Source organism: Balaenoptera physalus (genome assembly GCF_965194825.1).
Source record: "Balaenoptera physalus genome assembly, chromosome: 11".
Taxonomy (NCBI): domain Eukaryota; kingdom Metazoa; phylum Chordata; class Mammalia; order Artiodactyla; family Balaenopteridae; genus Balaenoptera; species Balaenoptera physalus.
In genome coordinates, this window is record NC_138896.1 from 107,408,715 (window position 1) to 107,433,893 (window position 25,179).

General features: G+C 56.7%; 1 protein-coding gene across 5 annotated transcripts in view; it reads right to left on the bottom strand.

Annotated features, from left to right (window-relative positions):
- Positions 1-916: 916 nt before the first annotated feature.
- The window catches only part of SLC6A6 (solute carrier family 6 member 6), a 78,533-nt gene continuing 54,270 nt past the window's right edge, over positions 917-25,179 (bottom strand). For 4 of the 5 annotated variants that reach the window (XM_082413468.1, XM_082413467.1, XM_082413466.1 and 1 more), the window contains 9 exons: positions 20,242-20,376; positions 18,988-19,091; positions 18,731-18,855; positions 14,901-15,013; positions 10,114-10,251; positions 9,055-9,157; positions 8,365-8,465; positions 6,000-6,170; positions 917-3,355 (listed from right to left, as the gene is read on the bottom strand). In XM_082413468.1, coding sequence (XP_082269594.1) covers positions 3,215-3,355; positions 6,000-6,170; positions 8,365-8,465; positions 9,055-9,157; positions 10,114-10,251; positions 14,901-15,013; positions 18,731-18,855; positions 18,988-19,091; positions 20,242-20,376 — 1,131 coding nt within the window. In that variant the 3' untranslated portion in view covers positions 917-3,214. Of the gene's footprint in view, positions 3,356-5,999; positions 6,171-8,364; positions 8,466-9,054; positions 9,158-10,113; positions 10,252-14,900; positions 15,014-18,730; positions 18,856-18,987; positions 19,092-20,241; positions 20,377-25,179 lie in introns of those variants that run through there. The other variant, XM_082413469.1, reaches the window with a different exon arrangement.

Sequence of the window (25,179 nt, forward strand, 5' to 3'; positions counted from 1 at the left end):
ATGGGACCTCTAGCCGCCTTGAGGGGGTTTCTCTTGGGTCCTTTCCCAGACTGTGTCTGAGGCTTGGTGCGGAAGGGAGGCGCGCCTGCCGGAGCACTGGCTGCCCAAAGCATTGCCCCAGCTGGAGGGGTAGTGCTGGGAGACGTTGGCTGGGGCCCTGACCACAGTGCGGTGGCACCTGGGGACACAAGAACACTCTGGGCTAGGCTGAGGGGGGCTCCCTCTCCCCTCTGTCTCCCCACCGTCTTGGGGTGTGCTGGGGATCTGGGGTGAGAATGTGGGACCGGAGGTACAGAGAGGGAGCTGTGTATGGCCCAGAAATCATCCAAGGCCACTTCCGGCCACCTGGGAATTTCCCATGTGGCCTCAGGCTAAATCCTGTCTGAGGGGCTCTGCCTGGACCCCTCAGTTTCCTGTGGTGCAACAGACGTCTCAGTGCCTCGCTTCCAGACGGCTGCTGAGGGGAGGGGGCCGGGTGGACCGCTGCTCCCGTCCCACTAAGCCATAGCTTGGGATCCAGCTGGCCCATGAGTGTGGTCACAGGGTGGGTTGCAGCTCACCGCGTCCCTGAACTCTGGGGACGGAGCATGTCCCTTTTCATAAAGGCTGGTCTTTGGTCTTCAGGGAGAACACGCCCCTTTGACAATGAGGGTGCTGACCAGGGGGCCCAGGAAGCCTCTCTATCAGTGACCATGTGGTTCCACCATAGGGACTAACAGGGCCCAGGCCCAGCTGGACAGAGCATCTCCCCAGGTGAGATTATCCTGGGGCCATTACCCATTTCTGCATGCTAAAAACATCCTTTAAACCTCTCTCTTGCATCCCTTCCAGATCTGGCTGCGAGCATCAGAATTTCCAACCCATCCCAGGCAGAGCATGGATGGGGGACTGCCCAGAGACAGGCGGACCAGAGTCGTGAGCTCCAATGACAAGTTTCCTTTATGTGGAGACATAGAAGTCACACACCATTACACACTGTACTCATAGAGCAGAGTTCTGCTGATACACAAGAGCTAGGGTATCAGACAGGAGGGTCACAAGTGGAGACAGGTGCTCCGGGAGAAGGGCGAGGAGCAGGCTTGGGAAAGTGGCTGACCGTCCTTCCAGGCGGGGCCTGGGGACTTGGTCTGCATGTGTCTTTGGTCTAGAATTTGGTCTGGGAATCTTAGAAGAAGGGGCCTTTTTTGGGCCATTTCCAGAATGTTGCAATTTGCCTACCAACCCGAAACACTGTGGCCCTCCTCGCCCCCGCACGTAAGTAACCTGTCCCCAGTCATCGACAGTGGTTAGTTTACTAAAGTTCCGTAAGACAAAGGAGAACAGGTCACATTGCTACTTGATAAAATTAGGAAAAAAACCAAAAACAATACAATCAAATCAGACACAGTAGCAACCATAAATGCATCATAAAACAGGCACACAGACTTGCTGACGGTTTGGAATAGGATTGGGTGCTGTTTGGCAGGGTATATGTTTTGGAGACAGCGGACTGTGAATGCTTGCTAAAGACGAGAGGTTCAGAATTGTCTCTGCCCCTTGGGAGGGGGACACCCGAGACTCCCCCCCTGCCCGGATTTGGGGAGGGGGTCCCAGGATTCAGAGAGCCCCTGCTCTGAACGCCAGAGCCGGATCCGGCTCTCCACACCCCCGAGGCAGTCACTGCCGTTTGCGCGTGACCACGTTTCAGTTTACTTTAGACCCTGAACTTGGAAGTTTCTGTTTAAATGGCACAGTTTAGATCCAAATGCGGGCTGGGTGGAGGCGTGTCCGTACTTGGGATTTTAAAGGTGGAGTGCCTTCCGTCCTGGTTCAGGGAGGAACGCCGGTTCTGGGGTGCCTGCCCCCGAACAACCCTGACTCACCTCCTGACCTCGATCCCCACAGAGTGCGTACCCGACCCCAGCTTTTGCGGGGAAGGGGGAATAAAGAGTTTCCTTATCTCCCAGGTTACCAGCGTGGGTTGTACTTGTGCCTGAATTTGCAGGAGAGTTTGGGTAGCACCTGGCCCCAATGAAAGCTCGCTCCTGGCACCCCCTGCTAGGCGCCAGGGCGGCCCCGGGCTGGGGTCTTCAACAAGAGCCTCTGAGAGATGAATACAGAGCTGAGGGTGGAGAGATGAGGAAAGAAGAGCACCGCCCCCTCCCCCAAATCAGGTCCCGGGCGCCTGGGGCCACGTCCTTTGGTCCACTTGCTCACCCCTCGCCCCTCACCAAATACGTCACGCTTCCCCTACAGGCAGCTGCGAGAGAGGTCGGCTGGGGGAACAACCAGGACCTGATCGGAATCCGCATGCAGGCAACAGCCCCATCTGTGTGGGGTCTGCAGCCCTGAGACCCCCAGCTCCTGCTGGGCGGCCTCCACTCGCTCCCTGGGACGCCCCAGGAAGGACGCCGCTCCCTCGCAGACGGCTGCTTCTGACAGTCCTTCTGACGAGCCCCCCTCAATCTCGAAGTAAAAGGGACTCTGCTCTTGATGCAGTGCTTCCCGGCGCTCTTAGCATCAGACTTTTCCTGTTGGGCCTCATCTGTGGGCTTTGAGTCCCTTTATATTTGAGGGCTTGGTTCATTATTTTGGCATCTCTCTTGTTGGCTAAGACAAGTGTCGTGAGGCGTCTCCCGACAGCCTTCCTTTCTCCAGCCCCTCGGGGTCTGGCCAGATAGCTGTTTGCTTCACTTGAACCAGGTTGGTAAGGTACTACACCTTTAAAATGGGTCTGCTGTCCCAGGAAAATTCCACCCTGCATTTTGGGGGCAGAACTTTCTGCCAGCTACACAGCACCGAAGAATTGCTTTTGAAAACAAGATCTATTGCTGGCAAGATCAATTCAAGTGGTAAAAGTGTAGGACAATCTCTACGTGTGTACATAGTTATATGTTAAAAAAAAAATACCAAGAAAAATTGACCAAGTTCCCATAAAATACATCTAATTCCATATGAAAGCTCTGCCTCACCCCGGACAGCTGCCCGTGGGTTTTCTTTTTGTACAAAATATCCCCAAATCAAAACAAAATACACATACACACGACACCACACACACACACACACACACACACACACACACACACACACATACGCGCACACACACACACACAAACATTTTCTGTGACAATTAAAAAAAAAATCCTAGTGCAAATATAAAGCTCTGTAAACCTGGTCCTATAAGAATCTAATGTTAGTAAACAGCAGGAAAGCAGCCCGTCGACTGGGAGAGAGCTCACATCATGGTCTCCACTATGATGTGGGTTGGTTTCCTGAGCGAGCTGTTAACGGACATGCGAGAGCTGTAGGGCATCGCCCCCTCTCGCTCCACGGCCCAACGGTTGGGTTCCCTCGGGGTCAGCAGGTACTTGAGTCTCTGGAGAAAGAAGAGGACAGGCACGGGGAGGCAAGTCAGGGGGCCTGGTTTCCCTCTTCACCTCGGGTCCTGCCAGTGTGCTGTGTGGCCTTTGCCAAACTAGTACCCTCTCTGGACCCCCCATTTCATCCACTGACAAACAGAGGACTTGAACTAAGGTCCCTCCAGGCCCTGAATGAGGGCAGAGTGCCCGCCGGTAGTTTCCTTGGCCAAGCCCTGCTTACACACCTCAGGGACAGGGGGACTCACGCCTCCAAACTCTTTCCCCATTCTTTCTTCCATGGAGCTGAAATACACCTCTTTGTGATTCCCGTTCCCCTATTTCTCTGACTTGCAAAGCAGCTGAGTTTCTGCAATTTGTATGCCCGAGGTTGGGTAACTGTCTTGAGCCTCCCATGGCTCCCACTTTCCCCGAAGAGAACCTCCGTCTCCCACAAGCTGCATGTCCTGCCTTCTCCACTTCCCCACTGAGGGCCTGGAGACCACTGCCTGGGTCTGCACTGCCCCTCCCAACAGAGGGGCCAGAGGCTGGACCACTGCCAGGCACGCGGCAGTTTGTCCTCCCCAGGTTGCCAGATAATAGGATCAGTGAGGGAAAGAGCCCTCCCCAGGGCACCCAGAAAAGCAACAGCAGAGCTGGGACTTGAACTCAGAGCTCCCGCCTCCCAGCCCACCTCCCGCCAAGCGTCCACTCAGAGGCTTAAGTAGGAAGCAGGTGCTAACAAGAAACCCTCTATCTCGGCATTTACGTTCAATTTAGGTATATAACAATTTTTAAAAGCTGCTTGTTAAAAGCTACGATATTTCATTTGAAAATCCAGACTTCCATCTGCTCTTTAAAAACCACAGGTCTGGCAACCCCAGGCCCACATCTCCTTGAAAACGGGGGCCAGAGCTGAGAGCCGCACTGCATCCTGCGATGGTGCTCGCCTCCCCCGAGCCCCAGCTCCCCAGTCCCCCTCCCCACCTGGGTTGGCTGCCTGGGCCCTGGAGGAACCAGACCAGAGGCCCCAGGTACAGGGCGAGGGTGGAAGCCAGCCGGAGGGGAGGGCCCTGCTCCCCCTTCATCGCTTTGCCTCTCTCCGGACATCTGTACAATGGGTGTGTGCCCCGAACGGGGGACACGAGGCAAACACCCCCGGGCAGCTACCTGGGGCCCCATTTCTGCAGGAGGTGCAGACATAATTGGAATTCTCCCAGGACGGAGCTCAGAGAGAAGTTCACGGCTGGGAGGACCCCTTGGCAACCTGTGCAGGTAGGTGGTCGAGGAGCACGTGGTGAAGACAGGTGGATGGCGGCCAGCTGCCTTCAGAGGAGGGGGCTTTGGTTAATGGTCAGGTTTGGGGGTGAAGACCGGTTGTGAATTCGGGGTGGACTCGAATCCTTCCCCTACACCAACCCCACTCTGCCCAAACCTCTAAACTTGGGATGGAACAATATTTTAAAATTAGGCTTTGAAGAGACACAAGTCAGTGATCTGTTGGGTATAGCTGTGGGCACTGAGCAATCAGGACAGACATCCAACACCCCCTGTGGTGCCCTCAATTAACCCTTTGGTTCCTGGGTGGTAGGGACATTCTGGAAATTCCTGTGGGAGGGCCTGGGTCTGTCCCAGGCCCAGTATTTCAGCATTTTGACAAGCGATAGGGCCAATCAGCATTCTGGCTGAATACTGGGGTCCTTCCCTGTGTCCTCTGAGAAAATACAGTGGGTCCAGTGCTGCAGGAACACCCCAAGGGTCCTCCTGGCTCAGACAGACCCCAGCCTCATGGTTTCCTCCTGGCATACCCCTGCCTACTTCCTCTGTCTCGGGAAGGCTGGTCTGGTCTCCTTCTGCCCGGCCTGGCATCTTTCCCCACCAACAACACCTCCAGGCCAATCCCCTGCCCACAAGGAAACCGGCCCAGCCCAAGAGGAGCCAGGGCCCCAGGACATCCTGGCTCCAGATTTTTAAGAGAATAACAATAAAAACAGCCCAGAACAAAACAGTGCCGTCTTGGAGCCAGCCCAAGCCCAAAGGTTAAGGGAGATTCTAAGAAAAGGATTTCTTGGAAAGAGCCCCGACTTTTGCCAGGGCCTGGAATCTCCAGGATTGTTGGAGGAATTTCTGAGAGGATGGTGGCGGGAGGGAGGCGCAGGGAGGAGACTGGCGGGCACAGGGGCCTGGGAGCTGGAGGGTCTGCTCGGTGCACAGGTGGCTTCTGAGGGTCGGGCAGCAGATGGGGCCACAGGTCCGGCGAGGGGAACACCAGCACGGGCTGGGCTCATCTGAAACTTGGCTCCAGGGCCAGGGAAGGCCTCTGGCTGGAGCCCAGCCTTGCTCATGAGCTCCTGTCTCCTGTCTCACCGCTTGGGAAACCTGGCCCCCACTGCTCCCAGGTGAAGCCCTGGCTCTTATCTTGGCATCCAAAGCCACCACCACCTCTCCGGCCCCCAGCCCGGCCCCTGAATGCGTCACTGCTGCCCATTTTCCCACTACACACTCTCCTGCCCACAATCTCAACCACTCCACAGGGCAGGTGAGGAGTCTGGGGCTCAGAGAGGGCCAGTGACCTGCCCAAGGTCACACAGCAAACTGAGAGCTGGCTGGCCTTCAGCATCCTGCCCCCACCACAAATCCAGACTCGGGGCCCTGAGTGCTTACCACGAGGAATGGCCCTTCCGTCTGGCAGAGGCGGATGACCATGACCAAGGGGACGCACACAATGGAGGACAGGGCCAGGCTCCAGCCCAGCCCGATGGCCCAGTTGGGGTACACGTAGACTTTGTTGTAGGTCAGGGGTATGTACTTGACGAGAGAGAAGATAAAACATCCCTGTGGAGAGACGGGGGCAGTCAGGGGGTTTCTGGGACCAGGGCAGGCTCCACCCAAGGGGCTCACACCCTTCTCCCTCTGGTGCAGGAGGGCCGCCCCCAGGGTAAACCTGATCAAGCCGCCTCCTTGCTCAAAACCCTTCTGCGGTTCCCCAGGACCTTCGTGATGCAAAGTCCTTGTCTGGCCGGCAATTCCCTGTCACCTACCCACTGCCTCTTCCTCCGCAACTATACTCCAGCTACCTGGAATTCCTTTCAGCTTCTCAGCCGCTTGCCCTGGGGCCTCTGGGCAGGCTGTTCCCACTCACTGGGAACCTCTCTTGAGCTCACCTTCTCCTCATCCTAAATTTGCACTAATGGTCCTGCCCAGGCCCCGCCCAGGCTCAGTCAGGTGCCCACACTTCCCTTCCCGGAAAGCGCAGATTCTTCGTGTGGTCACAATTACTCGTTCCCCACCCAGCCTGAGTCAATGAGAGCGGGAGGTGTGGCTGTCTCATTCCCCTGTTTCCATGACATGTGGTGTAGCTCCAGGGGCACACAGCTTCCCTTCCCCCACTGCCATCCCTCCACCTCCCTCTGAGCCCCAGGCCCAGCCCCCAAGGCAGGGTGTGGACCTGGGCCTTGCTGCCCTGTTGGGGGTCCAGCCTAAGCCACGCGCAAGCCATTTGTCCATCCAGGAACATAGGGGTGGGGTGGGGTCAGCTCTGGCCCCAAAGCCTGCACTCTAGGCTGGCTGGAGGGCTGCTTCTGGTCAGAACTACAGCCTCTCCGTGTAGAACCCAGTGAAAATGACTTAAACCTTCATTATCTAATAAGGTGGGTTTGAAGGGAAGACAAACCTATCTAAACCAGAATTGGTGAGGGGGTGGGGGGAACGCTCTTCATTAGGCACCTACTGTATGCCTGGCCCTGTTGTTGCTGTCCTACGTGTGGGGTGAAGCTTAGTGGGGGAGGGTCCCAAGGGAGGGCAGCTCTGCTCTCCCAACCCAACCCAGGAAGCAGCGTGTCTGCCTGTGTCACGTTCCTCTTCCCGCCACCTCGGAATGCAGCCTCTCGCCTATCCAGTCCCCGAGGGAGGGAGGGAGGAGGAATCGGATGGTCAGACTGGTGAGGGGAGTTGCCCACAAATAAATCATTAAGTGAGGATGAGAACACGGGCTTTGCACCCACCTAAATTCACCTCCAACAATGCACTCCCCGATCGTGGTTATGGGCTGCCACAGTTTCCTTAATTTTGTGGGGGAAATCTGCATCTCAGATGAAAAGGCCGAGACCGCGCTCAGTAATAAAGTAACAACCTAAGAGGGTCGCTGCCACTCAGCCCCGCATCAGTCAGTCTCCTTGTTTTACAAATGCAGGAACTGGGTCCCTGAGAGGAAAGGCCTGGAAACAGAGGTCACTGAGGGGAGGGCCCATTTATCTCCCGGCACCTGGTTCCTAAACACAAGGAACATTTCTGCCATCTGTGCTCCCCACGGTCTGAGCTGAGAGCAGCATTGCAGACATCTTTCCTTGCAATTAGCTCCAAGCTCACGATAGGTTTCAAACACCGGCAGGGAAGCAGCTTTTGCTGCAGAGGACCTCCCTTGGGCCAGAGCCTCCTAGCGGAGCCTAACGGGTGCCTGGGCCCCAAGGCCACATCCCGAGAAGGCAGGCGCGGGAACCCCGGTGCGAAGGGGGACGTGCACATCACTGCCCTTGGGTCCTGGCAGCTACTAAGCTTCCTTGTTCCTGGGAGAGCCCAGGGCTCCTCTCTGCTGGGACCTCCCCTCTCCAGGCACAAGCCCCGCCCTCCATGGGAAACACCACATTTCCAGGGTCTATGACGTCTCCATTCAACATTCCCCAAGGCCCCTCAACTTAATCAGGGACCCTGACTGTGCCAATGAACTCTGGAAGGGTTTGGGGAAAGGTCATGTACTCAGTGATGGAGCCCCTGAAATTTCTTGACGTGCCCAACTCACGCTCCTCTGCCAGCAGTGCCCTTCCTGCTCCCTCCTCCTGACAAGCTCCTAACTCATGCTTCACAGGGAACCCTCCGGAGTAGCCTGGCCCCCTCCCCGAGCAGAGTTGTCACTAGGCTTGTCAGAGGCCAGCACTAAGCAGATGCTGAGTGAACGATGGGTCAGCAGGTGAAACTGTCAAGCCCCGGGGAGGAACGGCTACTGACCACGGCCGCGCGGAAGGACACTCACAAGACAGAGAAGCGGAGTGACCACGGCCCAGCTGTACTTCATCCAGGGCCCAGGCCGATAGCCGATCATGTCCTCAATACCGTCATAAAAGTTATCACTGCCTGCAAGAGACAGAGGCAGACAGATGTTGACCTGGTGTCCGATGCAGCATCCGCCCCGGGAACAGCACAGCAGGGGCTCAAGGGCCCTGGGGGTGGTGGTGGGGAGGGGGTGTCTCCAGGGCCTCATCCAGGTCCCTGCATCTCCACACCACATAGACCCAAGTGTTGGCAGACGTTTATCTGAAATGATCTAAAATTCACATGTCTCTGGGCACCCGGTATTTTTCTGGCAACTTTACGCAGACCCCCAAATCCCGGTGTGGCCATTCCAAGGTCTCGAGGAAGTCAGAATGGACTATTCCTGGACCCTAGAGTGGTTCACCAAAGACAGACCCCTGCATGGCCAAATTCTGTGTTTGTCAAAGCATCCACTCACACCTCGCACCTTCAGCATGGGGAGAATCTTCGGTGTGGCTACGGTCAGATTATTTGTGCTGGAAGGGGCGGCCTTGAGAGGAAAAGTCCAGGCAGGGAGCGCCTCTGTGTCTGACTCAAAATGAAATTCCCACTAGAATTCTGTTTCTGAAGCTTCTAGACAGAGAAGCCCAAAGGAGAGACTTGAGTAAGATATGCAAACATCTCTACTCACCATATATCCAGGCAATAGCAAAACATTCAAAGAATGCAACCCACAAAAGGCATACACCGCTAGCTGCATAGTAGTCAAAGAGCTGAAACACATACATGCCACCCTGTGAAGAAAAAACCAGAGAAGGTGGATTTGTTATTTGGCATCTCATTCCCTCAATATATAAAGAGATCTGGCCTGTCAATAAGAAATAGAAAACCCAAGGAAAAAAAAAGTGCAGAGGGTGTGAGGACCAGATGCATGTCTAAAAAGATGCTTAACTTCATGTTTGACAAATTTAATTAAAAAGACACACACACACACACACAGAGAAAAGAAAGCAAAACATGTCTTTCTTAGCAAAAAATGATGGGTTCTCTGAAGCCTGTTTCCAAAGGAAGGGCTTAACACTCACAGTGGCCAACACAGAAGACTTCAGTGAGACCCCGTTGCTCAGTGTATGAACCTGTGGTCTGCCTTTCAGGGGGTGATTCTTACAGACACTTCGAGAAAAGCATTTATGTTTACTTCTGGTAAGGACAATCGGTGATGTGAAACCCCGAATTTGGGGGCAAATGCAACCCTGTGCTGGAGAGTATGGAGAGATGGGTGAGGGGCATAGGACGGATCAGCCCGGGCCCGGGCTTAGGCTCACACGCTCACACGCCTCCCCTGCAGGCCTGAGAAGGGCCACTGCACACAGTGGGGAGGTGGGGGGGAGGCGGGGACAGAGCCGTGGTTAAAATGGATTTCGGCTGAAGCACCCCTTCCCCAGGCCTCTGGGGATGAGGAGGGACAGAGGGCAGAGGGTGGCCACTGTGTTGCCAGGGTAACAGGGAAGTGGGGCAGGGAGTCTGGCTCAAGTGCTGGGTCCTGAGCTGCCTCCTGCTGCCCCTGGGTGGGGCAGGACCCCTGAAGTAGGGTGGCTGGGAGTTCAGCAGGTCTGGACCTCTCACCCAGCTGCCTCCACAGGGGGGAGCGGGGAGGTGGCGTGGCCTTGAACTGACCTTTGAAACATATTTAGAGCACCAAGGGCCCTGCCAGGGGAGGCCCCTCATGCCAGGTGAGAGAGCCACCTACCTCCGTCACCATGGTCAGCCCCAGCAGGTAGCTGACACAACATATGGAGGCGATGAAGATTTCCCGGCGGAAACCCTTCCTTAGGAAGGATGGGTGAAGATCAACCAAGGACGTGATCTGTCCTTCCACTTCCACAAACTGGGGAGGAAAGGAGAGGGGTGAGTGGCAGAGGTCCAGCAGCCCCTCAGCTCAGAGACAAGGCCCCGGCGAGGTCGGCTGTGGGGTAGCGTCCACACCGTTGGGCTCCGTGTGGTGACTAGTCCTGCCCGCTGAGCCAGGCCTGGCGGGCCACGTGCAGCTGTCCAAATACTCCACACCTCTGCGGCCCTGAGCGCTTCTCTGAGGCCCGTGCTGACCCTCCACCGGGCACGCGTGCGTCGACGCGGCAACCTCCCACTTTGGTCTGGGTCACCTTTGAAGCCAAGGGCGGTGCCCCATCATTTCTGGGCCTTGAGCGCCCGGCCGGGCCTGGCACAAAGGGCCGCATGGCAGCACGTGACCAATGGGTGGTAACCCAGGCAAGTCTGGGCCTTAGTTTCCCATCCAATTCACATGGTGGTTTTTAACCCTGTGGGGATCGTGGGCCCGTGGGGGGGTTTTGCACACGTGCGTGCATGCCCACAGGCCCATGTGTGTGAGCCAAATGCTGCCGTGACCCCAAGAACCCATCCCTGGGCTCCCAAAGGTAAAACAGCTGATTGAAAAAGCCAGTCCATGGGTAACTTTCTAGGGTGACCCTCAATCTTTCTAAATCTTCTCATCTTTGCACCTAATGATTTATCCCGGAGGTCATCCCACATCAGTCCATGCAGCTGCCTCGGTTCTTAAATGGTGGCATAAAACTCCATCCTGTGGACGCTTATCATCATGGATCTAACCAGTGCCCTGCAGACGGTGTCCAGCCTCCGCGGCTGCTGACCTGGGCAGGACTCTTCCCCCAAGTCTGTCTTTAGGCATGTGTGCACAAGTATCCGTAGCACAGTCTAGAAGTACACTTCAGAGTTAAAGGGCACGCAGACGCACTTATAATTGGGGTGGCTACAGCCAAATTGCTCTGCCAACCAACACACCCTCTGAGGCCATCTGACTCCTTTAAACGTTAAAAAGCTAAAACCTGTCTGCTCTTTCATCTGGGAGAGGCTTTTGGGAAGGAGGTTTCCCCAGCCTTCCTACCAGACATGGCCAACCGCTGACTCCTTTGGGAAGCATCACGGGAGGATCGAGGAACATACACAAGGAGCAAGTCCCTTTCATGTGCCCAAAGGGGCTGGAAATTCAGGGAAAAGATGATCAAGAGGCTCTTGAAAGGGGTCCAAAGAGAACAGGGGGCTGATGATTTGACCTCTGATTGATGTGTCAGCCAAAGGGGTTCTGAGCCTAAACTGCCACTGGATTATAGCAGACCCACAGCTCAAACATTAAGCTTGAAAAGCAGTTAAAAACAAAGGTTCTGGGACTTCCCTGGTGGTGCAGTGGTTAAGAATATGCCTGCCAATGCAGGGGACACGGGTTCGATCCCTGGGCCCGGAAGATCCCCCATGCCGCGGAGCAATGAAGCCTGTGCACCACAACTACTGAGCCTGTGCTCTAGAGCCCACGAGCCACAACTACTGAGCCTGCGTGCCACAACCACTGAAGCCCTCGCGCCTAGAGCCCATGCTCTGCAACAAAAGAAGCCACCGCAATGAGAAGCCCGTGCACCGCAATGAAGAGTAGCCCCCGCTCGCCGCAACTAGAGAAAGCCCGCGCACAGCAACGAAGACCCAACGCAGCCAAAGGTAAAAAATAAATTAATTAATTAAAAACAGAACAAAACAAAAAAAACAAAGGTTCTTTCCTTTTTTGAGATTGGAAAATTAAAGACAGGAAGATCCAGTGTCACTGAGAGTCAGGGCCAACACCAGCACAAGCTCCTTGTTTCCAAGCTCACTGCACCTGTGGGGGACACCAACCCCAGCCCTCACCCCCTCCACCAGCCTCTCGAGACCTCCCTCACTTAATAGTGGTGTGACCCTGACTTCTCTGAGCCTAGCTTCCTTCTCTGTAAAATGGGAGCATCTTGCCTCCTCAACAGGCGTGATGAGAAAGATGGGAAATCATTAGAGTAGACTGGCAATGGGGTGATTCCTGCTAACGCACGTCAGGGGCTGGATGGGTGAGCTCCTGGGGGAGAGGGAAGCCAGCTCTCTTCTCCTCGTGCTGTTTGTTCACAGACTGTGCCCCCCTCGGGCAGGCCCGCTAGCGACAGGCATCTGCCTCCGTGAGGGTGACGGTCCTTCTCCCTCTTCCTGGGAAACACATAGCGGTACGAGGGCCCCTCAGCCCAACAGAGCGCTGCCCCCAAATGCTAGGAACCCTCCCTCCTCTAACGAGCGAGGCTCACGCTCCCCCTGCCTGAGACTGGCTGTGGATCCCTGCATGTCCAAAGAACGGAGTTCTTTGGGGGGAACTCAAAGGAAAGGCCAACTAGCAGGGACGAACTGGCAGGTCTGGGGACAGGCAGCCGTGACTCCAGTCCTTAACCCACTGGGTGCGGCCTCAGCCCAGGTCCAGTTCTCTCTGAGCCTCAGTTTTCTCGGCTCTGGGGAACAGCTGTACCCAGGCATCGTGACCCTGTGTGCATTAAGGAGCTGACGCATAAGAGCTAGGTTAGGGGGGAGGGTTCGTGTTTAGTGGGGACAGCGTTTCAGTTTGGGAAGATGAGAAAGTTCTGGAGATGGATGGTGGGGATGGTTTGCACAACAACGTGAGTGTACTTAACGCTCTGAGCTGGGCACTTAAAAATGGTTACGATGGTTGATTTTGTGTTCTGTGTATTTTGCCACACATGACACGTGAAGCCTGGTCCGAGTGGACAGCTCGTAGGGCAGGGCCCCTATCACTGCTGGTGCAGTACAAGGTGGTCGCTGGCATCTGCAAAACCTTCCCCCACATCCCTGACTTCACAGAGCACATAGATGCAGGGGAGAGATCCCAGGGTTCGAATCCCACCGTGCCCTTTCCCGGCACATCAATTAGGCAGGTCGTTCAGTGCCATGAGTTCCATGCTCTGAAGCAGAAGAGCACCGGCTCCCTGCGAGGCTGGCCTTGAGCGCTTTGGGATTCCCTAAACAGCCGCAGTGGGCCTGGCTCAGAGGTGCACACCCTCAACGAGGGGGAATCTAATGAATAACCACCTCCGCCCGTTCACGAAGCAGTTCCGCAGGCCAAGAGGCCAATTTTGGGCCCATGGAGATGTCATGCTTTCTCATTTATTAACCTCTTTCTGTTTTTGTCTTTGGCTTTCACTGAGCGCTCTGGAAGAAGTTATAAAAGCCATTTGCCTGGGGCCTCTGAAGGCCAAACTCATTAACTAGGAATGATGGATGGAGTCCTCTTGCTGTTTACACAGCTCAAGCCCATCAACAACCACACAAGTATTTTGTTTACAGTCGCCCAAATGTTTTCCTTCCGTCTTCTCTGATAATCCTGGTCCTCTTTCTGCCAAATCCTCCACTCTGCTCTTGACCTTGCTGGCGGACCACCTCCTCTCCGCTGCCTGACCTTCTAAGACTTTCCTCCTACCTGGTTCTGAGTCCCCGGGGACCATCCGGGCACGGGCTTTGAGGCTGCTGCCCAGGGGGCAGTGGCAAAGCTCTCTCCTGAACAGGAGCAGGCCCCCACCTCTCACAGGGTGAGACCAGACCTCTGTGAGGCAGCCGGACCCCAGCCTGCAGACGAGGCTGCCTTTCAGTGACTGACCTCAGATGAAGGCCCGTGTGGCCATGCGCACAGGGCCAGCCCACCCTGCACACCTTAACTGCCCACCCCTGGAGCCACACCTGTGCTCTCAAGAAGGCCTCAGAGAAAACACACCTATCTCCAGGGAAGGTGTCCTGGGGCTCCAAAAGCCTCTCCCAGGGGCTCACTCTAAGGTCCTCCGAGCACCACTGACTGCTCCCTACCAGGCACTGTGCCGGGCATTTCCCACAAGGCAATGTAGGTATAATCATACCCATTTACCAGATGAGGAAACTGAGGCTCAGAGGGAGGGAGGAAACGTGTTCCATGACACAGAGCAGTGTGGGGGCTGGGAACAGTGTTACTCCAAAGCCAGATGCAGCCCCCGGCTGGCTCTCATTGACATCCCCAGGGGGTCGGGGGGAGGCCTGAGCCCTGGAGGGATGGGACGTGGGGGTTAAGAAGCACAGGAAATGACCATGGTATACGTGGAGTCCTGCCTGTTGTGGGGTGGGGGCAGAAAGCCGGGAAGGCCGGAGGGCAGGATGGGTGTCGGCAAGGCTCCGGAGGATCAGTTTCCCCGTGGGGGCCAAGCTCGCCGACCCATGTGCCCCAGGAAGCAGAGAACACAGCCCGGGTTCCAGCTTCTGCGGCCACACTTAGGACTGCCAGTGATGGCCTGGCCAGTGACCACCTCGTGCCCTAGACAGAGGTGTTGGCCCCTTGCCCGAACGGCCTGTGTGCCATGTCCCTCCTTGGCCTGCCCGGGTACACATGGCTCCCTGTGGACCACACCCTGTGGTTGTCCGTTTCCCCTTGCCGAGGTCAAAGACTCGAGCTTTGGGGCAGACAACATCCTGCTGCTGCCCTGGGGCTGTTTCCACTCCTGGGGTCCCAGAGGAACCCTCGCTGGCTGAAGCTGCTGCAGGTCTGCAGAGGGGTGTGAAGGGGTGTGACCAGCTCACTCACAGCACAAAGAGGGAGGCTCTTCCAGAACAAGGTTCGGGGGGGGTGGAGGGGGGCGGAGGGGGTCCCACCCAGGGGCCATCCCCTCGCTCTGTACATACCTGGCTATCCAGTCCAAGCAAGAGAAGCATAATAAAAAAAAGGATGGACCAAAACGTGGGCAGCGGCATCATCGTCACAGCTTTCGGGTAGGCAATGAAGGCCAGGCCAGGACCTAACGGAAGAGAAGATGGGGAGGGGCAGAGGGGAGACATCAGCGCCCAAGCCGCCCCGAGCCCCGGAGCCACACAAGACACTCGGGTCTGAGGCGGGTCTCCCAAGCCCCAGATGCAGGGTCCCGCCTGGGGGAAGAGGCCAGGCCTGTCTCACTGTGGGGTGGGACGCACCGGGGCTCAGGCGGGGCCCCGTTTTAGCATCTGTCTCCTATGCAGCAGCACAGGTGGCCTCCTCCCACGCCAGGTTCCGAGCGGACACCGGTTATGGGGTGGGAAATAGCACCAAGCCTGGGACTCAGTCTGCCGGCTCGGAAAAGGAGGACCTCCCCCCAAACCAGAGAACCACACCAGCGCTTGCTGGAAGGAAGCAAACACAGGGAGCATCCTGACTACTAGAGTTATCTGACTACTAACGCCCTGTTTGCAAAGAAAAGCTTTCTCCTGAAACACTAAATGAGTGGCCAGAAAAAAGAACACAGAACCACGCCCCGCGGGGCCGATGTCTCTTGGGGGTGCATCTGTGCACCCACTGGAGCACCGTCGCGGCCAAGGCCCGAAGCCGGAGGGAGGCGAGTGCAGGGCAAGACCCCAGGCGGAGAGCCCCCCAGGCTGCAGTCCAGTCCTCGGCCCACCACCTCCGCGTCAGGTCACCACACGCCCTTTCGGGGCCTCAGGCTCCCCCCAGAAGCGAGGGGCAGGTTCCCGGACGTGAACCCCAGCGAGGCTTCTCCTGCTCAGATTCTTGGGTGCTGGTGCCATTTCCCTGGTAAAGGGCTCTGGTCTCTAGGGAGGGCCGGACTGTTTGGAGGCGGAAGCCCCACCAGCTCTGGGGGTGCCTCCAACTGGAAACGTCCCCTCTCGCCTCCAGTCGGCCTGAGAGAAGACGCCGGGGGAAAGGCGGAGTTGTAACCGAGACCTGTGGGTCCACCAGACGGTCGGGAGCCGCCAAAGAAAGGAGACAGGGAGGGCCTGGGCTGAAAAAAAATAGAGCAAAATCCACAACTCAAAAACCATTAAAAAAAAGGCAAGAAACGGGAAATAAGGAGGGCTGGAGGGCAGGATATTTGAAACAGGTTATCAGGAACCAAATGAATGGTCTGAGAATGAAAAAAAAAAACTTTGAAATACATTGGAGCCAGAAACCACATCGTACGGCGTTGACCACACGCGTGGCGGCGAGGGCGAGACCCTGTACAGCCAGAGTCCCCCGACGTGAGGAAAGCCCAACGGTGACTGTGCCCATGTCCTCGGAGGCGATGGTGGAAAACCCCCGGAAGAGGTGGAAGGGTGTTCGTCCCAACCCCAAAGCCCCGGCTGGAGTAGGACCCGCATCTCCACCTGGCTGGGGCCCCCCGGGCCCCCCAGGGCAGCTCCGGCCTGAGTGGTAGGCGGCACTGGGAGAAATCAAGCCAGCCGCTGCGAGACAGATGTAAAATGGGGCCCTCACCCCACCTCTCCCCCGCCCGCCCGCTGGGCCCTGAAGCTTCTCAATGGCTGTTTCTGTATTTCAGTTTTGCCTTTTTCAAGCCAGCCTCCGGGGGAGGGTCTGAGCATCCTTCTCTGAAAGCACGGGAACTAGAGAGAGAAGTCGGGGAGACACGGCAGCCGCTGGAGCCCCTGGGGCAGCAGAGATGCCCCGCTCTACGCTTCATCTGCAATTTGCACTCCGTTCTTCGGCTAAATTATTACCTTGTTCCAACGCACTTTGCTCAATATGGTGCTTGTTAAAAGCTTATTAGCGAAATAATCACCCTTGATGTGTCGGCTGTTCAGACATCACCGTGGGGAATAAATGACAAGGTCTTTGAAGTGGACGGGAATAAGAAACAACTTATCTTGACGATGAATACGTATATAAAAGTATCTAGCTGTCCACAGAGAAAGATCTATTTCATATATTGACAGATCTATTGAAAGATCTATTTCACGTATTTCATAATCTCCCACTGCCAAATTCCCTCCATGCTCCTGGCGATTCCCCATCAATCAGAATTGGTTTGCAAGCCCTCAACCGAAAAAAAAGCCATTTGCAAAGGAGATGTCAACTGTCTCCCCTTCGTCACTCTGCCAAACTCCCACATGGGTGCGGCTATTTCACTTCTGGAACTACTTTCTGTGTCCTCAGTCTCTGGCCTGCCTCTGGGGGCTCTCAGGGAAGGACAACTATGTCTGAAGGTCCGACCTGGGAGCGGGGGCAGTGGAGGCAGCTGTGGGGCTGAGGCGTGGGCTTGTCAGGCCTGTCCTGCAGCACTGGGCATGGGAGGAGGGGGCAGGGCAATGAGCATCTTCACCAAGTAAGGGGGTAAGCGGGGCCTGGGGCTCTGAGAGGCCAGAGGAACCCAGAGGTCGCATGTGTGCACGGTGGGATGGGTAGGCTGCAGGGGGATATCCTCGTGTCAGAGGGGCCTGTCCAGGAGACCCCAGCTCTGACCCTGACCAGCCCAAGCAAGGCCCTAGGTCTCAAGCCGTTGGCCTCATCTGCGGTGGTGACATCTGAAAGCATGACGCTGAGGCACCCAACCCCCCAACACTAGGGTCCCTGGCTGGGGAACCAGGACACCAGCCCGTTTCCAACAAGGGCAAGGGCAGCTCCATACAGGGACTCCAGCTGTGCCTGACCCTGGTCTGTGATCCCTGGAATTAGGACCTCACGCTCTCCTCTGGGCCTGAGAGGGGCCTCAGCCCAGGGCCCTCACCTGCCTCCAAGTGGCCCCTGAGAGGTCGCGGGAAGTCAGGTGGTCAGGCTGTGAAACAGCAACAACTACCTTCCAAGTGACCTGGGCAGGATGGGAGGAGGGCGCAGAGGCCAGAAAGGCGGACCTTGGGGACCCTGGGAATAAGGTTCGCGCTCCCACATCGAAGCCCCTGCAGCTGTAGAGCTGGGGTCCAGGACCGAGAGCACCCACGGGCACGTCTTAGAACTGGGACACCTGTGCTTCTGAGGCTCTAGGATTCTAGCAGCTGAAGCCCTCACAATTCTCGGCTTCCAGAACCATCTCGCTGGAACCCCAGGATCCCAGCCTAAGACCCCAGGCTTTGCAGACTCTGATTCTAAGACTCTCTCTCCACTGGCAGGTGTCTTGCAGGAAGTGCCCCACCAATGGGGCCCACACCCCAGGGGGATGATGGTGTCCCCAACAACCTTCCCCCAAACTGGACCTGTCACCGTCCCAGAGGGTGGCCTGCTACACCCCCTGTCCCTCCCCCACCCGGGCCTACGGTGGTGCCTGACACAGGGCAGAGACTCAGCAAATCAAGAAACAGCGGTGGAATGAATGAATGGGTTCGCTTAGAGGGGGCGTGCTGGGAGCAAAGTGCAAAATACAGAAACCAAAGCTGAGAAGGTGGTGATGGAATGCCGATTGGTGGCTGCCTTGGGCCTGAGTTAGGAAGTGGTTTCTGTTGCTGAAACCAGGAGTTTGCTGGGGAAGGACAGGGAGGGGGAAAGACCACATGAGAAGAGCTGAATGTTCCCCAACTTAACCAACCCCCATGTTTCTGCCGCCCCTTGGGCAAAATTGCAATTAGAAGTGTTTAAAATTTAGCTTTTATACTCTTTGATACTTGGGGGACGTCTTGGTGGGGGGGGGTCCATTTCAGAAACCAGGCTCATCCCCCCCACAAAGCCCCCTTGGGGGTCTGGCTTCATGCCTGCAGTACTCGGCTTACACACTAGGTGGCAGTGCCCACCACCACTGCCACCGATACCACCATACCTGACTCAGCCACATCAGCAATGTCCACCCCTTGCTCTTGTGCCATGAAGCCCAGGATGGAAAAAATTGCGAAGCCAGACACAAAACTGGTACCACTGTTCAGGCATCCCAGCAGCATACAGTCCCTATGTTACACATATGTCAGGGAGCAAGTTAATTCACAACACAAGGAAGCCACGCTCCCTACTTCTTCTCTTTTTTCTTTAAACATCATCATCATTTCTAAGGCCCACCAGGCCCGCTGGTGCGACACTTGCCTGTACGAGTTGTACTTGTACTTGTTGTAGCTCCCCAGCGAGGTCATGGCCCCCAGGCAGATGGCGTAGGAGAAGAATATTTGGGTCCCAGCATCGATCCATACCTGGGAAGGGTGCGGGGGGAGGGTGGCAAGGAGAGAGAAAAGGAGACATTAGAGCCAGCTGCCTGGAGGAGGTGGCGCGGGTCCCTGGCCACCGGGCCCCGAGGACTGCGCCTCGAAGTATGCAGGTTCTCGATGCAATTGGAGCGTTTGTGCTGGAATCCAAGCTGCAAGGAACCCCAGAAGTCTAAGAAGCCCCCCAGTCACTCAGCATCAGGGTTAAGAGGCTGGCTTTTGAAGCAGAGGGACCTGGATTCCAACTGTGGAATGATGTAAATATGACTCCTGGAGCCTCAGTTTTCACATCTGTAAAATGGGCTCCACTGCCCTGCCCCACAGCACTATTTTGCACGTTCAAAGAGTTAAGATCTAGCCCAGTGCCAGACACATGGTAAGCCTGTAAGTCAAGGCTGCTACCATTATTGTACTTGTTACTGTCTGGGGACCCCCGAGTTGGAAGGGGGAGGAATTCCCGAATGGATTATGCAGGCAAAGCTGTTCTCCAGAACCTTCATCAAGTGGCTCCTGACGGCCAGGAGAGCTGCCTCCCCAGCTGTCCTCTGATGATGGTCAAGCCCCTCCCACCTACCTCCTGCCCAGGGCGAGAGGACAGCGGGGAAGAGACCCGAAGCAGCCCAGGCCCTTGGAGGCAACCTAAAGGCTGAGGACCCTGGGGACAGAAGGTCCCCAGATCCCCAGATGGGCCAATAAACTCTTCAACTGCCTGCGGTCATGCGGCTGAGTGCCTGGAGGTGGACGTTTAGTATTTGCACCCCCCCACGACCTTCTAAGTGGTCACCAACTCTGAATTCCGTCCTCAGACAAGGAAGCCCAACTCTCCCATCCCCACGATGCAGCCCTCAAGGCCACTGTGGCAGAGGAGGAGAACAGCTCATAGCGACTTCTCTCCCTTACCTGGCGCAATACCTAAAGAAGCTTTATAATTGGCCCGCCTCCGGAGTCCTCGATGTGGAAAGATACACGCAGGCGGAATGGCCCACGAGCACCGTGAACAACCCGCCACAGCCCAGTGGAAAAGTACCAGGGCTGACGGCCCGGCTAGATCTGTGTGCCCAGAACCACGGACACTGCTTCAGCTTCCTTTCCCCACACCGGCCCTGGGTGGGAGGGAGGCCAGGCTGCCCTGCAGTACCTGTGGGTCCTCCAGGCGGCTGATGTCGGGGTACAGATAGAACTTGATGCCTGCGCCTGCACCGGGCAGCGTCAGTCCCCGGACCAGCAGCACCAGGAGCATAGCGAACGGGAAAGTGGCAGTGAAGTAGACGACCTGCAAGGGATGAGAGCGATTTAGGGGGCCTGCTGCTGTGAAACTCGAGCATCCTCTCCAAGGCAGGCATTCTGGAGCTGAGCTTGATGTTTCCCTTGCAGGGTGACTTTGGGCATGCTGCTTACCTTCTCTGGGCCTCAGGTGCCTCACCTGTAACCTGGGTATAATACAAGTACCTACCTCATAGATGTACTGAGATTCAATGAAAAAAATCTATAAATATTTACTAGGCCCGGGAAATACAGAGAACCAATCTCTGCCCTCATGGAACTGACATTCTAGCAAGTGAAGAAGGAAAATGCACAATAAGAGAGTAAACTATTAAGTGTGTATGCCCAGTGGTTGGCCCACAGGATGTAGCACAGATCAGCTAACATTACCACCATTAGTATGACTCATGGTTCAGAACCAGGTTAAGAGTAGGTTCAAATCCCCGCTCTGTCCCCTCACATGCTGCATGAACTTGGGCATGATGCTTAACCTCTCTGGGCCTGCGGCCTCATGTGTAAAATGGAGATAAGAGTAACAGAAGGCCCTCATTAAGGGATAAGGCAAGGATTCAATGGAATGATGCTCGTAACATGGTCAAAACAGTGCGTGGCACTTAGGTGGCCGCTTAGGTGCTTGAGCAAGAAATGCGGCCTGTCGTTGGCCATGCGATTGTGCAGGAAGCACACAGGAACTTCTGGAGAGGGGAAACGAGGATGGGGAAGGCCTCCACTTCCTTGGGGGTGCAGGCAGCCACAGCCTTCCCTGGGTCACGCAGCACGTCCCAGGCAGGCCTAGGTCAATCAAGGTGGGGACCAGAGATGACCCAGGCCAGGCCTTTCCATCCCCAAGGGCCCTGCCCTACTTTCTCTACTCCTCCTGTCCCGAAAGCACCAGCCTTCATACCTCCTGTAGCCTCAGTTCATGGATGGATTTTCCCAACTTTTTTCTTCAACACAAGAAGTTCCCAGGCAGGGTTTACACCTGAGAGGAGCTCGAAGATGCCTGGCTGAATGGACAGTGAAATCCTGATATTTCAGCAGGGCACCAGCTGAGCCAGGCCTCCTCAACACCAGCCCACTTCATGCTCACCACACCCCCAAATCGGTATGTTGGCTAACCTGCCGCTGGAGAAGGAACTGAGGCTGGGCAGGGCTCCCAGACTTCTCCAAGTCACCACCGTGCTCAAGGCCTGCACCCAGCGGGCGGAGGGTCAGCCCCGAGCCAAGGCATGAGGCATCTTACTGTGCGGTGCAGGACATGCAAAAGTCCGTGGTGACCTGTGGAAATGCTAAGACTAGCTCACAGAGCCGCTGACCCCTTCTGAGGGCCTTGGGGCCAGGGGCCCAGGGAGGGACCACTGCATGGCCAACGTACCCATTTTACAGGTGAGGAAACTGAGACCGAGAACAGGATGAAAGGCCCGTGGCATTGTGGGAGGGGGCGGTGCCAGAACACTGCCAGGCACTTCTGGGACTCAGGCAGGTAACAGACACCAACAGTGGGGTGACAGAGCCCTGAACCTTGCCCAGCTGCCATAATGGAGCCCAGTTCTCGGACAGCCGCCATCCCTTTGAGTAGAAACAACTAGCAGGGGGCTTTGGAAAAAGGCAAGAAGGAAGATTTCAGGGCCTGTCGGGCTCAGCTGCCTTCAGTCAATACCACCAGCCAGCATTTATTGAGCGCTTACTGTGTGCCTAGTGCTAATCCAAGTGAAGTGACTTCTACACTCACCTGGTCCTGCCCCAATCCCATCTTGAAAGCAAGGAAACTGAGGCCCAGAGAGTCTGTCCCTTGCCCACAGGTCACACAGCATTTAAGCAGCAGAGCGGGGGCAGCCTAGAACCTCCTCCAGTGACAACAGCACGGCAGTAAAAAGCCCTTCAACGTCTGGCAGTTCATTCAATCCTCCCAAAGACCAGAGGGAAGCTGGACTCCCCAAGGGCTCTAGGGCTCAGGTCAGAATTCAGGCTCAGTAACAAGCTTGCTGTGAGACCTTGGGCAAGTTACTGCCCCTCTCTGGGCTCCATTTCCCCACCTGCCAAGTGGGGGGGCTAAAACCAGCCGGGCTCTAAGGTTCCCTCCAGCTCTGCCAGCGGGAGGGGTGGAGTGGCCAAGAGAGTCAGCTGGGGTTGCACAGACTGGGGTCCGTATCCACCTCTGCACCCTCCCAGCGGGCGGCTTCCCCACTCACCCTAGCAGCGGGTCCTCCTGAGGATCCCAGGCTAAAAGGGTCACCTTCCTTCCGCCTCTGCCACACCCTCCCTGGACGCCCTCTCCCCCGGGCCTCAGTTTCCCCAGCCACCTTACTGTCTTCTCCCGAGGCAGAGAGCCCTCCATTTCCCAGGGACCAGAAGGCAGACGCGGAGGGTGGAGGCAGGTCAGGAAGCCACAGAAGGGGTGAGAGAAGAAAGAAGACCAGCCCGCAGGCCGCTCCTCCCTTCCTGCCGACAGGCCCGCTGGCCCCTAGCTCAGGGCCTGGAGAACAATGGCTGCTGACAGCGGGCCGGGTGGAGGGCAGAGGGCGGAGGGCGGAGGGCAGCTGCTTCAAAGCCTGAGCGCCCCCTGGGCTGGGCTGGCGTGTGGGCTGTGGCCAGAGGGCTTTGTGTCACGGACACAGGACACCTCCCGGGGTGGGGGTGGCTTCCCTTGTTTCCATGTATTTAATTCGTTTCACAAGCACTTATATAGTGCTTGCTGTGTGCCCGGCGCCATGCCAGAGCTTTATGCGTGTTAACTCACAACTGGAAGAAGTAAGACTATTATCACCTGCATTTTCTACATGAGGATACGGAGGCCCTGTGAGGTCACGTCAGCTGCCTGGGAGCCCAGGGCCAGTAGGTGGCAGAGGTGGGATGTGGTCCAGGCCAGCTGGCGTGTGTGTGTGTGTGTGTGTGTGTGTGTGTGTGTGTGTGTGTGTGTGTGTGTGTGTGTGTGTGTGTGTGTGTGTGTGTGTGTGTGTGTGTGTGTGTGTGTGTGTGTGTGTGTGTGTCCCCGCGTGTGTGTGTGTGTCCCCGCTGTCTTCCCCAAACCACCTGGTCATGCCACCTCAGCCACCTCTTTGGAAAGACACCCTTGTTTTGCAGAATTTGTCGCCGAGGACAAGCCCCTGAGAGCCATTCTCTCAACTTCTTGGTGACTCTCCGGGGATGCTCGTGGGAGACGCTGGTGCCAGCCGCCACCAGCGGGCCTCTGGCGGGGGCCCAGCAGGCCTTGCCACGGGCTGTGGTATTTTTCCACTCTTGCTGGCAAAGCTCCGTAGCTCCTCTGAGCCCTCGACCCAAAAGCCCTGTGGCTCAACTGCCCTGGAAACTTACAAGGACAACGCTTCCTCATTCCCTAGGGACGGTCGGGAGAGGGTGGCTGGCCAGGCAGGAGGGAGATGGGCTAGTTTCCTGCTGCCCTGAGCTTCCTTTGAGGAGAAGGCCTGGGCAGCATGGGTCACTCATCCCAGAGACCTGGGGCCGAGGGTCTGGGACCAGCGCCTGGGCAGGTCCTGAGGGTCCTCACAGCACTCCTGTTGGGGGCTGGGTACCGCTACTCTTTTCACACAAGGGGAAACCGAGACTCAGAGGGGGAAAAGGACTGGCACCCAGTCATGTAGGCTATGGGGGCAGAGCTGAAATCCCAAACCAGGTCTGGCTCTGCCGGCCGCCCCTGCCTGTTTCTAAGCACTGGACAGAAGAGCTGCCTTGGAGGCTGGTGATGGAGAGGCCAGCGCCTGTGCTCACGTCCGGGACCAAACGGCCATTTGGGTCCACAGAGCTGCACTTCCTGTGTGAGGATCTCGGTCTCTGTGTCACCTCCCTGGACCTTACGTGCTGGGACTTGCATCGGACACGACCGTCAGGCCAGCACAGGGCTGAGGGCGGAGAGCGGGCGACGGGCACGGAGGCTAGGAGCTGGGCTGCCCGAGTTCAAATCCCACCTCGGCCACGACAACCTGTGTGGCCTTGGGCAAGTTCATTAACCCCTCTGCACCTCTGTTTCCGCATCTGTAAAATGGTAGTAAGAGCCACACATACCTCAGGCGTCAGGAGATTAAATGAACTAATAACTAATAATCAGCACTGAGAACAGCGCCTGGCACACACGTGCCACAGAGCATTTGCCGCCATTATCCCAATTTCCTGAATGAATGAAGCGGCAGCAAATTCGGGGCCAAGTGTCAGACCCTCAGAAGGCTGAATAGTACAAAAAAGGGAACTGAGACCCAGAGAGGCAAAGTGATTGAACTCAGGTCCTGAGCCTCCCAGGACCCGGCGCTCCCTCCTTCCACCCCCTGCCGCACCAGGGTCAGCCACTGGAGCGAGGCCATGGCCAGGATGAAGCCGTCCTGCTGCCCGTGGGCCCAGCCCCCATGGCGGCTGTGAGCCTGGTCTGTAGCCAGGGCTGGAAGTCCCGGCTGGCGGTGGGCGGGCAGGCAGGCGGAGGGGCTTGAGGAAGTCCACTGAGCCTCACCGTGTTTGTCTTGGCTTCTCCGGGCTGGCCCAGGCCCTGCTATTGTTCTGGGAACCACACCCACCCCTGGGGGCCTGGAGCCTCGTCTCTGGGGGTGGGCAGGGGGACCTCTAGCAAGTCACGTCCTTCAGCCCGCCACCGATGCAGCCCTACACCCTCTCCTGCTCGCTCTGACTCAACTCTCCTGCCCCAGCAAGTGTCTCAAGCGCTGCTCACTGATCCTAGTGGACATCAGCTCCTCCATCAGACTAGGGGCTCCCCGAGGGTCTGGTCATTCACACCTCCGGGCCTCTGCACGGCTCACCCTCACTTCCTTCAGATCCTTGCCTCCAAGTGCCCTTCTCGGAGAGCCCT